The 12433-nt window shown below is 34.6% G+C and overlaps 1 protein-coding gene across 1 annotated transcript; it reads left to right on the top strand.

The window, feature by feature from the left end:
- Positions 1-8476: 8476 nt before the first annotated feature.
- LOC141693222 (ubiquitin-conjugating enzyme E2 variant 1C-like) lies at positions 8477-12048 on the top strand. Its single transcript, XM_074498239.1, has 4 exons — positions 8477-8654; positions 10788-10927; positions 11127-11252; positions 11766-12048. Exons 1-4 carry the CDS (start codon positions 8621-8623, stop codon positions 11907-11909), a joined length of 444 nt encoding a protein of 147 aa, XP_074354340.1. The 5' UTR covers positions 8477-8620; the 3' UTR covers positions 11910-12048.
- The last annotated feature ends 385 nt before the right edge of the window (positions 12049-12433 follow it).

The raw sequence follows: 12433 nt of genomic DNA, 5'->3' as shown, positions 1-12433 counted from the left end.
CTGTATATCCAACAAAGTTAAAACCAGATTCTTTAGGGTACCAAATACCTAGATTTGGTGTTCCCTTAAGATATCTTAAGATTCGTTTAATAGCAACGAGATGAATATCTCTAGGATCCGCTTGGAACCTAGCACATAAGCATGTAGCATACATAATATCTGGTCTACTTGCAGTAAGATAGAGTAACGAGCCAATCATACCTCTGTAGCTTGTGACATCTACCTTAATGGAGTTTTCACATGGTCCAAGCTTGACAGCTGTAGTTGATGGAGTCCTTGCTGATGCAGAATCCTCTAGATTGTACTTTTTGAGGAGTTCCTTGAGATACTTGGATTGACAAATAAATATTCCATCTAGCCTTTGATTTACTTGTAATCCAAGAAAGAACTTCAGCTCTCCCATCATGCTCATTTCAAACTTGCTGTGCATTAACTTAGCAAATCTCTTATAGAGATTATCATTAGTAGACCCAAATAATATATCATCCACATAGACTTGGACTAATATAGTATCATTCTTATGTTTTTTAGAAAAGAGAGTTTTATCTATGACACCTCTAATAAAGCTATTTTTAATAAGAAATTCAGAGAGAGTGTCATACCATTTTCTTGGAGACTGTTTGAGCCCATAGATAGCCTTGAAAAGAAAGAAGACAAAATCCAAATGATCTGGATCTTCAAAACCAGGAGGTTGCTCTACATATACCTCTTCATCCAACTTTCCATTCAGAAAGGCGCTCTTGACATCCATTTGATAAACTTTAAAGTTTGAGAATGCTGCGAATGCCAGAAATATCCTGATGGCCTCAAGTCTAGCCACTGGAGCATAGGTTTCATCATAATCAATGCCTTCAGCTTGAGAATACCCTTTTGCTACCAGTCTTGCCTTGTTTCTTGTAACTACACCATCTTCTTCTAGTTTATTCCTGAATACCCACCTAGTACCAACAGCTTTCTTGTGTGTAGGTCTAGGTACAAGTTTCCAGACTTGTTGACTTTCAAACTGATTAAGTTCATCTTGCATAGCAATCACCCAATCTGGATCAGTTAGTGCTTCTTCAATCTTCTTAGGTTCCATCTCAGAAAGAAATCCTGAGAACAGACACTCATTTTGAGTAGCACGTCTAGTTCTGACTCCAACATCTGGATCACCAATAATCAACTCAAAAGGATGAGCTTTATTCCAGACATTCTGTCTTGGAAGATTTGATCTTGATGATTCGCCTTGAAACTCATTTGGATGTTGTGTCCTACTAGATGATCCTTCAGCATCTCCCCCAGAGTTGTTGCCATGTTGACTTGAAGATTCTCCATCAGTAGCAGTGGTATCTCCATTGTTGCCAAAGTTTCCAACACTATTACCTTGAGTATCATCATGATTAACAGGTTCTTTACCAGCAACAACCTCAGGTTCTTGACCATGTTCTGATTCTGAATCTGACATATCATCAAACTTCAGTTTCTCAGAAGGATCTTCAGTTTGGATACTAGGGAGTTTAGTGTCATCAAATGTAATATTGACACTTTCAGTTACTTTGTGTTGATCAATGATATACACTCTGTATGATCTTCTTCCATATCCAACAAAAATACCCTCATATGCCTTTGCCTCGAATTTACCACGACGCTCATCTCCATCCTTGAGCACGAAGCATCTGGCACCAAATACATGAAAGTATTTGATAGAAGGTTTCTGTTCATTCAAAATCTCATAAGGAGTTTTCATGAAGTCTTTGTTGATTAGAGTTCGATTCTGAGTATAACATGCAGTATTGACAGCTTCAGCCCAAAAGTATATTGGAAGACCTGATTCACTTAACATCGTTCTTGCAGCTTCAATCAATGTACGATTCTTCCTTTCTACCACTCCATTTTGCTGAGGGGTTCTAGGAGCTGAAAATTGTCTGGTAATCCCTTTGTCTGTACAGAATCCATTGAGAAGTGAATTCTTGAATTCTGTTTCATTATCTGACCTTATTGCTCTAACAGGGACGTTAGAATCTAACTCAATCATCTTGATATGATCAATCACAACTTGTGGTGTTTCATCCTTAGAGTGAAGAAATAAAACCCACGTATACTTGGAATAGTCATCAACTATCACAAGACAGTAACACTTCTTTGACATCGAAAGGACATTAACTGGTCCAAAAAAATCCATGTGCAATAATTGCAGAACACCAGTTATGGAAGATGTGTCAGTGCCTCTGTGACTTGCTTTCTTTGACTTTCCTTTCTGGAAAGCCTTACATAGTCCTTCTGGAGAGAATTCCAGCTGAGGCAGACCTCTTACCAATTCTCTTTTTACAAGAGAATTCATTGTTTTGAAATTGAGATGAGAAAGTCTCTTGTGCCATAGCCAACTCTCATCTGACGATGCCTGCATAGAAGCAATTGACTTCAGGATTGCTTCCAAAGTTCATGTCAGCTACGAACAGATTTCCTTTCCGGATTCCCATTAAGGAGGGTTTTTCACTTTTCTTGTGCAGAATCTGACACTTCAGCTTGTCGAATAAAACATTGTAGCCGTTGTCACAGAACTGACTAATGCTAAGCAGATTGTGTTCAAGTCCTTGCACAACATACACATTTTCAATGATAACATTTCCAGCTAGAAAACAGCCATATCCCTCCGTTAAACCTTTGTTGTTATCTCCAAAGGTAACCACTGGGCCAGCTTTCTCAACCACATTTGATAGCAGGGCTCTATCTCCGGTCATATGTCTTGACGATCCGCTGTCAAGAATCCACACTACCGGTTGTACCTGTTTAATGCCCTGCAATACAAATGGATTAGACCTTCTTCGGAACCCAAGCTTGGCTGGGTCCGGCATACTTGTAAAATTGGCCTTTATCAGGCAAAACAACATTCTTAATTTTAATATTCTCAACGTTCTCAATGACTGAACATTTGACCTTGTGAACAGCCTTGACAAATTTCTGTTTAGGCTTAGGCACAAATGTCTCCTTTCTAGCTTTAGGAGGACTAGCAGTCTTAGACCTATCATGCTTGCTATTATTCACATGCTGACGAGGAGTAGTCTTATCATTAGAAACATGCTTACCATTAAAATAAGCAAACATCAGATTAAAAGCACAAGACATACAATCAGGAACACCACATGCTTTATGAGAGGGATTAACAATAGGCAACTTATGCATGGTAGACATGGCATTTGTGTTATCCAACTCATGTGTGTCTGAGTTAGTCTCAGTTGCTTTCACAATCTTGACTGGAACTTTTGACACACTTGACTTGGAGACAGCTTTCTCATTAGCATTATCTTCAGCACGGATTTCTTCTTGAATAATAAAAGAGGTCTCATCAAATGGTTCAGCAATTGATTCTTTATAGAGGGGTTCATCAACACCCTTAAGCACATGTGGTACTTCCCTGCCTTTAGCACAGACATGAGGAGGGGAGTTTATGCCTAATTTTCCAATAGCAGCATTGTAATCATAACCTATACCAGATGTTTGATTAACAGCTTGCTTATTGTAAAACTCTTTGGACTTCGAACAAGAATTAAAGTAAGCTTTAACCTTAGCCTCAAGACCGGTGATCTTGTCTTTGAGAATAGTTTTAAGTTATCTATAACAGTCAACTCTATTCTCTAGAAAAGATACTTGTTCTTTTAATTTATCTTGATTAATGTGCACACGTCTTAATTCATTGACCTCTTTCTCAAGGTCTTTGATTTGTTGATTTAACAATTCATTATCATGACGAGCACAATCTAAGGAACCTCCTATATGATAAACTAATTCAGCATCAGTAAATTTTACCTCTTTTCTTGACGATGAGGTGTTTGCATCACTAGCCATGAGAGCAAGATTCCCAACTTCTTCATCTTCACTGTCAGTATCATCCCAGCTTCTTCCCTTTGCCAGGTAAACCCTTTCAGATTTACTCTTTTGATTAGAATCGTAAGAGTTCTTCCTTGCTTGTTTTGGCTTCCTGCATTCTGTGGCAAAGTGTCCCAACTCATTGCAGTTGAAGCATCGAATGGTGCTTCGATCAACCATCCCTGTTTTATACCCACCACTGCTGGTGTTAGAGGATGAAGATCCACCTTTCTGGAATCTGTTGTAGTTGGACTTGTACTTGAACTTGGGATTCCTTTTGAATCTGACATTTGAGAATCTCTTGACAATCAGGGCCATTGACTCATCCTCCAATTGCTCCAGTTCTTCCAAGGAATAATAATCATCTCCTGATTGATTTGTAGTAGGAGGATCAAATTCTGCTACTATCACATTATCTTCAACCTTGGAAGACTGTACCATTCTTTCTGACTGTTGAGATTGTTGTTGATATTGTGGTTGTTGTTGTTGTTCATCAGCTACTAGAGCAGTAGACGTGCTGACCACTCTTCCTTTCCCGTAAACTTCCTTCTGCTGAATCTGCTCCAACTCATAAGTCTTTAACACACCATAGAGCCTTTCCAAAGAAATCTCACTCAGATCTCTTGCTTCTCTTATGGAAGTGATTCTATGTTCGAGATGAGTTGGCAGTGTTAAAAGGAACTTTTTGTTGACCTCCCTGATGGAATAGTATTTACCATTAATGTTCAGGTTGTTGATCAATGCATTGTACCTCTCAAACACTTCAGTGATTCCTTCTCCTGGATTGGATTTAAAGTATTCATACTCAGAGGTTAGGATTTCTAGCTTGTTCTCCCTAACTTCCTCTGTGCTTTCATTAATAATCTCAATAGTTTCCCAGATATGTTTGGAATCTTTACAATTCATCACATGTCTATTCATCAAGGGATTAAGGGAATCTACTAAAATTAATTGAAGGCTAGCATCCAGGGAGGCTTCTTCTATTTCAGCAGGAGAGAAATCTTCAGGATCTTTCACATAAGTTCTCGCTTTGGTGATTACCACATCATTTTCTATTACCTCTGGTTCAATAACCATAGGAATTTTTGGACCCTTCTTTAACACTTGCAAATATTTGGGATTAGCAACTTGTAAAAACAGTAGCATCTTCTTCTTCCACATAACATAATTTTCTTTATCGAAAAGTGGAATTTTAACGGTTCCAACTTTTTGTGTAGTCATTATGAATTTTTTGAGTGAATAAAAAATTCAAGAAGTGAAAGAAACACAAAAGTCTAGGATCTAGATTTGTACGTTAATCAGAAGGCTCTGATACCAATTGTTAGGTCCCAATTTGTTTGTAGAAGGGGGGGTTGAATGCAAACAATACCGTTTAATCGAATAAAATGCGGAATAAAAATGTGAAATAAAATTTAAGTTAAATAAAACTTTTATTAAACTTGAAAGGTGTTACAACTACGGTATCGGTTACAAGGGATTAATCTCAAATCAATTATTATTATCTAGAATAAATTCGACATGAACTTTTTCTATTTTTGCAATTAAAAGATCAAATGCTAAATGCGATTTGAGATTAAGTTCTAGGGATTTTAATCCGCTAGATTGATACACAAGAACAAGATAAATAATTCTAGTGGATTGGATTTAACTTTTCAATCTAGAATTTTGATCTTGAATAAAGCAGATGAAAAATAAAATGTTGTGCCTTTGTTTTCTGCTGTGTTCTTGACTTGTGTTTTCTGTTGAATTATTGCATGAATGTCTTCTGCTGTGTTATTGTTGTTTAAGTAAACAGAACAATCCAGTTTACTCAGCAAGACTTTCGGCAAGACAATCAAATGAACTGGTATGACAATCCATTTAAACTGGTAGGTCTTTCGGTGAGACTATCCTCTTGAACTAGCAAGACAATCCCAATAGCTAGCAAGACAATCAGAATGAACTAGCAAGACTTTCGGTATGACTATCAATTGTCATACTGATTGTCATAGTAGTTCAAATCACATTGTCTTACTGAATTATTAATAGATTTTAATCTAATAATAATTCTGAAAATCCTTAATATTAATTCTGAATTAATTAATCAATTATTTCAATTAATCAATTAATTCAATTAATCAATAAATTAATCTTTGCAGATATAATTTATTTTCTTAATTAAATTATTTGACTTAATTAATTAATAGAGAATTAATACTAATCTTGAGCAGCAACCATTCTTCTGAAAATCTTCTGAAAATTACTGTCAATTATGAATCAATTCCACCACTTCAATGTTGACACTCTATGTACTGTCTGGTTCATGAGTGACTAACTTCCGTGACGTTTCTTCAAGCCTTGACCTTGATACTCTTGATTTTCTTCAGATTAAATCCTTGTAATTAATTGATACCCTGACGAGATCTCTGTCACTTGATTAAATCCACAATCTTGATTTATATCACTGAGGCTTGATCAATTTCTTGAGCTTCTTCCAGTGAATTAAGTCTTCAAGTCTGTAGATGAATATTGTTTCTTAACCCTTTGACAGATGTTACTTTGTGAGATCTCTCTGACGATAGATCCACTATTTACTTATTACATTCTTATTTGAGTTGAGTTATATCCTCGAATATACAAATAGGCTATGCCATATGCCTTTCAGTTGCCATAATATCACTTTCAGGATAAAACAGCTCAGAGTGATCCGTTCACAGATACGAGAAGGCTCAAAAACGACCAACACCTCAATTTACCAAGAAAATCAATGAATATATGTATGTATATGTGGGAGAGAGCCAGAGAGATGATGTTCTAGGGTTTCTATCTTTTTTCCCAATCGATCTCCCTCTCATATTTTTTACACGCTTCAACTTTTGCTCTTCTCTACTCAAAGTAACGTATCTATTATATATTGTATAAGAGTCTAATTATTATTATTATTAAAATAATAATAATCATCACTCAAATATTAATATATAATATACTTATTTATACAAAACATGCTTATATAGTTTTAGCAATTGGCTTTACAGTTCAGGCCCTGACAATCAGCCTCGGACCCTAAATAACACAAAAACTTTTAAGCAACTTAGGACCTGAACCTCTCGCCTCAGTCCCTGAGCATTCCAGAAACATTTTCAGCATACCATCAGGTCCTGAGTTTCCAACCTCATGCCCTGAACATTGCAGAAACTTATTTCAGCACATCATCAGTCCCTGAACCTCTACCCTCAGACCCTGAATATTGCATAAATTTCACAATATGCTTCTTAGCTAAAACCGAAACAACCCTTATACAAATAAGCAATCTTACTCTTATTTCTACATGTATTTCACTAATAATGTCTTAGATCCAAATATGAAAGTTTAAGTACTTATAGCAAGGAACGACCTCCACTTGTTATTATCCAGAAATTACATCAAGAATACATATTACATGTGTTCTAAAATTTCCATTTTCTAACAAAAATACAGTCTAATTTTTTCCCCTCCACTTCATTAGCTATACCTAGAACTTGATGGCCTGTTGTACATTTGAACCCATACAAGAGAGCTCTAATAAATTAATGTGTACTTCGAACTCATATAACACATAAGAAATAAGGTTATTAATCTTTTTTTTACTAAATTAAGTTATTAACTTTTTTAACTCCTTTAAAAGTAATTTGGATCAAATATTTGGATCACGCTGTTGGATTTGGTCAGAAATTTGGATCAGTATTTGGATCAATTGGTGATCCAAATTTGGATTTTTGGATCACAACTGTTGGAGATAGCCTGAGTAGGTAATGTTAATGATTGCTTTTAGTAATTTTTAAATTAAGGCGTGTAATTACAGATCTACTTTAGCGCTGAGCCCCAGAGATTTTTTAGGAGAGAAGAGAAGTGATGAGAGGAGAAGAGAAAAGAAGAGAAATAATAGAAGAAAATAAATCAATCGTGTACTGCCGAGTTTGTGTAAAAAAGGAGAGAAATTGACCAATAAAAAAAGATAATGTGAGAGGATCTTTCCAAATCTTTCCATTTTTGGGAAGAAAATTTTGGGGGGAAATTAGAGGAAATTTCCAGTCCCGATCATTTCTCTTCTCTCGCCAAAAAACTCGGGAGCACGAAAGAAAAATTTTAAATTATCTATTATCTTCTCTTCTCTTCATTTTCAAACTCTGGAGTATCTATTTTATAAAATTTTGTACTTTAAGTACATAGTTGGTACCATGTTACCACCTTATTATTAATATTTAATTGTAATTCTAAATCTAACTTAAGAACATAAATAAAATCAAAGTTTAATTGACCGAACTCAAATGGATCCAACACAATCCAATTTAATTCAACCCAATAGAACTAATTATTATTTCAAATGGGCCCAACAAAGAAAGTTTCAAAAGAAATTTGCTATATCTTTTTGGTCAAGATCCTCAGATATACAAAATATACAAACAATAATTGCAATATCATATTTTTCAAAGGAAAAAAGGCCAGTTTGTTAAAAAAACATCCCTTGGGTATACAAAATATTCAAAACAAATTTGTAACATCATTCTTTTCAGAAAAAAAAATAGAACAAAAAGGTAAAGTTGTACTCTTATCATTGGTCTACCTTAAAAATATTAGGTATAGATATTCCCAGAAAGAATAAAAGATTCTCTGAATTTCTGAAAAAGAAAGAATAGAACAACACAAAAGATTCTGGTGGCCAAAAATCATTTATACCCACAATCCAACTTAAATATTATAACTTCTCCTTATATCAGAAAACACACACACACAATTCAAAGCTTGTGAAAGAGAGATGGCGATGGGTTCAGGAGGATCAAGCATCATTGGTACGTCAATAATTCTCTCTTGATTTTTTTTACAGTTTTTATGAATAAATTTATGTATGTATGTGTTTTTTCTTACTTGTCAATTTTGGGTTTTTTATTAGTTGAATCTTTTGTGTTTTTGATTTGTTTTCATTGATTTTTTGAGATTTAATTGTTATTGCATGTTGATCTTTACATGGGTGTTTATCAAGTGTTTTCTTCTTTTTTGGGTTTTTTTGATAAATTTTATATCTGCTTGTAGAGTAAGTGGTGTGTTCTTGTGAGTGAGACTGGGTTTGATTTTGGTTTATTCTGAGATTTGTCACGTATACTCATTTTTAAGATGTATTAGGTTAATTGTTTTTTTTTAAAAGTGGTTGTTCTTGTTTGGAAACTTTTCTGCTTTTATAAAAAGTCCATGTTCAGTAATGTAAGATAGCATAAATTTGAACTACCTTGGCATCTGATTTTAGCTCTCCCTCCCAAATGGCAAAGGTTTGACAAAAGCTTTTGACTAGTTGGGACGCTTGGTGCCTGGTTTGACATTTCTTTCACACGGAACTTAAAAGTAGCTTTTCTGATTGTAAAGAAGTGTGCTCGATAATTGCACTTTTTAAAAATCCGGAAAGCTGCTTTATAAAAAGTTTTTTGAGGAAAACATGTTTAGTTATGAACAAAGTAATCTTAAACTTGATTGAAAAAGGAAAAAAACATTTTTTTTCATTTTTAAATTTAATATAGCAAAAAAAACTCAATTTAGAAATTATATAACATGTTTAAATGACACTTATCAGATTACTGGATGGCACTTTTCCCCAAAACCTAATAGGTTGGCCATAACAGTGTCAAACTGACTCTTAGTAGTATACCTAAAGCTAGGGTGCAACACTAGAAAACTGAAACAGAGGAATAAAAATATCAACCTATTAATAGAGAAAAACATGGAGTAATGAGTTAGTGTAGGTAATCTCATATGCAACATTTTGTAAACAGACATGTAATTGATGTACCTTCTTGTATAGTAGTGATGGTTTATATATACAGGACCTGTAGGATTGAAATGCCTAAATCTTCTACTTTGTTTTTTTTGTACATGTTACTTTGTTAAAGAAAATTGTTTCAACTTAAGGTCATACATGTTCTGTTTCTGTAATATGATTTTATGCTAAGTTGTTTTTGTATATATGGAAGTAGAGGATTTCCATTTTTCAGGTCTGTTGATGGGAATTGAGCAATGGTAGGTGAGGAATTGGGATTTTGGATGGATTTATGAAAAGTCTGTTGCAAACTAAAAACAGTTCAACAATATTGCACATCTACATTCAAGTAAAATCCGATAAGATAACTAGAAAGCGTAAACTATTATTGTTATAGACTAAGTGGACGACAATATCACATATTGTTGTTGTCGACCATTTAATCTGTTCCTGTCGATATCATAGCCTAAGGCAGTTCATTCATCTCTAGTTTTTTCATAACTGGAGGGTCTCTATTTGTTAGGTGGGTGATTGAGTCATTTGTGTTTGTGCACACAAATTATTTCAAAGATTTCTGTGCACGGTTTCAAATTTCTCTTTACTTTTAGTAACACGAGAGAATGGCAATTTCTTAGTTTTACAAGAATCAAATGACTCCCTGTACATCAGACAGAGTTTTGTAAATAATATTCCATATTTGAGGACTAGTCGAAGTTCACTTGTGCTAGTCATCTTGTATATACAAGTTAAGTGTGAGTTAAGATATATAACCCTAGCAAATTTATAGCGGCGACCCTAGAACATGCATGTTTTTTTAGTTTTCGTTTGTGTATCATGATTTAACCTATTGATGCAATGACTTTTATGTTCATAATATTGAATGCTGAAACAGATTTAGAGAAGAAACAACGTGATTCTAATTTTCTGTACTTGGGACCAAATGTTCCTTTTAGAAAATATGTAAAAAATATACTACTTCTTTGCCTTTGTTCTTTTAGTAGGGGTTGAAGGGAGTATTTAGTAAATTCTCTTACAAAGTAATGTAGAAATATATACTTCTTCAACAAATGCATCTGATTCGGAATGGACCAACAAGGAATGTGATTGTTTGTACATACTTGATACTTTTGCTATCATCATATTTGATCTTATTCATGTTTTGCATCTATATTTGCAGTACCAAGGAACTTTAGATTGCTGGAAGAACTTGAACATGGAGAGAAAGGTATCGGTGATGGTTTTGTCAGCTACGGGATGGATGATGCTGATGACATATATATGCGCTCGTGGACAGGCACCATAATTGGTCCTCATAATGTAAGTTGATTCTGCACTGACATTTATTACAAGAACTTTATATTGCACTTGAAATCCAGTCACTTAATGTTCTTTCCTTTTGATGCTTGGAACTCTGTTGTGATCATCTTGGCAATTTTTGATGCATCTTGGTCAAAATATCCATAAATAGCTTATATTCCTATATATTGTAATTTAATACATGTGTATACTATTTCAGACTGTACATGACGGTCGCATTTATACGTTGAAGCTGTTTTGCGACAAAGATTATCCAGACAAGCCTCCGACTGTTCGTTTCCATTCTCACATCAATATGACTTGTGTGAATCCTGATACTGGCTTGGTAAGGTTCTTATATGTTGTTCTTTTTACTTAGTTGACATGCTTGTAATAATTTGCTATGGTCTCTAAGTGATGTAATATCATGCTTTCCACATTATTAAAATAAAAAGTGCATGCATTCAGGCATCGAGAGAAAATTAATCGTAACTTAATCATTTTCTTAAATGACAGTGTTTGATATTATTCAGTGATTTGGTACCATGATTATGAATTATACTCAATCTTTTGATTGACTGCCCATGGCTAGAAAATTTCAAATACCATTGTTTGACTTCAAAATCATTTTTTTAAAAAAAATTATATGAAAGGGGTGTCTTTCTCTCTATATATAACTTGTCTCCATAAGGACAAACTCAAGGTCACATGACTGTACTACATGTACTTCGTCTAATAGAGTAGAACCATCTGTTATGCAATGTATCTAATCTTCCGAGAAAGATAATGACGGACATCTGCGGCCTCTTTTTTATTTCTTAAACTCATTATAACTGATCAAGAATTATTTTGGTAACAGGTTGATGCAAGGAAGTTTGGGGTGCTAGCCAATTGGCAACGAGAATACACCATGAAGCACATATTGACTCAGCTGAGGAAAGAAATGATCACCTCTCAGAACCGAAAGCTTCCCCAACCTCCAGAGGGAACCTACTTCTACTGATAGCCTAATTGCTGGATGTGCCTATTGTAGTGCAAGCCAGAACCTCCTCTGTATTGGTCATTTATAGAGGTCTTGCGTTTTTATTGTTAAAACTATATCTGTTTTTTGGAATTTTGGATATGATATCTTCAGGGTTATATTTTGGACATGAATGTCTTTGGTTTCTTGTGTTTGATTGTTTTTTCTCTCTCTTTAAAATGAAGGCTGATAACTAAAAACCTTACCAGGCAATGTCTTTAAACACATGAATTATAGATGAGATGGCGGCTACCAAAGGAAACTAAACTTCACTTGAACTTAGTCATCATTATATGTTGATAGTTGATCAAACCTTCTGTTCTAACAATCTTGATTGGAGAATCTCCTATCAAAACCAACCATTTTGGTCTGTCAGATTAAATCTCAACTCGCTTGATTCAGTCTGCCAATTCTAGTTGATATGCAAATTAATTTGCAAGTACTTCTAGATATTTTTTTTGTCAGGATAGATTTGAATCTGAACGGAGTTGGACATTTTTCGTTCT

This window comes from Apium graveolens, chromosome 10, assembly GCF_009905375.1.
Source record: "Apium graveolens cultivar Ventura chromosome 10, ASM990537v1, whole genome shotgun sequence".
Taxonomy (NCBI): domain Eukaryota; kingdom Viridiplantae; phylum Streptophyta; class Magnoliopsida; order Apiales; family Apiaceae; genus Apium; species Apium graveolens.
Note: the sequence above shows the minus strand (reverse complement) of the source record. Positions and strands in the feature narration are given on the sequence as shown.

Bases quoted from the DNA above. Each gene is read 5' to 3' on its own strand.
- LOC141693222 (XM_074498239.1), top strand. From the start codon at position 8,621: ATGGCGATGGGTTCAGGAGGATCAAGCATCATTG. The intron at 8,655-10,787 runs GTACGTCAATAA...CTATATTTGCAG, and splicing joins AGGAGGATCAAGCATCATTG to TACCAAGGAACTTTAGATTG. The intron at 11,253-11,765 runs GTAAGGTTCTTA...TTTTGGTAACAG, and splicing joins TGAATCCTGATACTGGCTTG to GTTGATGCAAGGAAGTTTGG.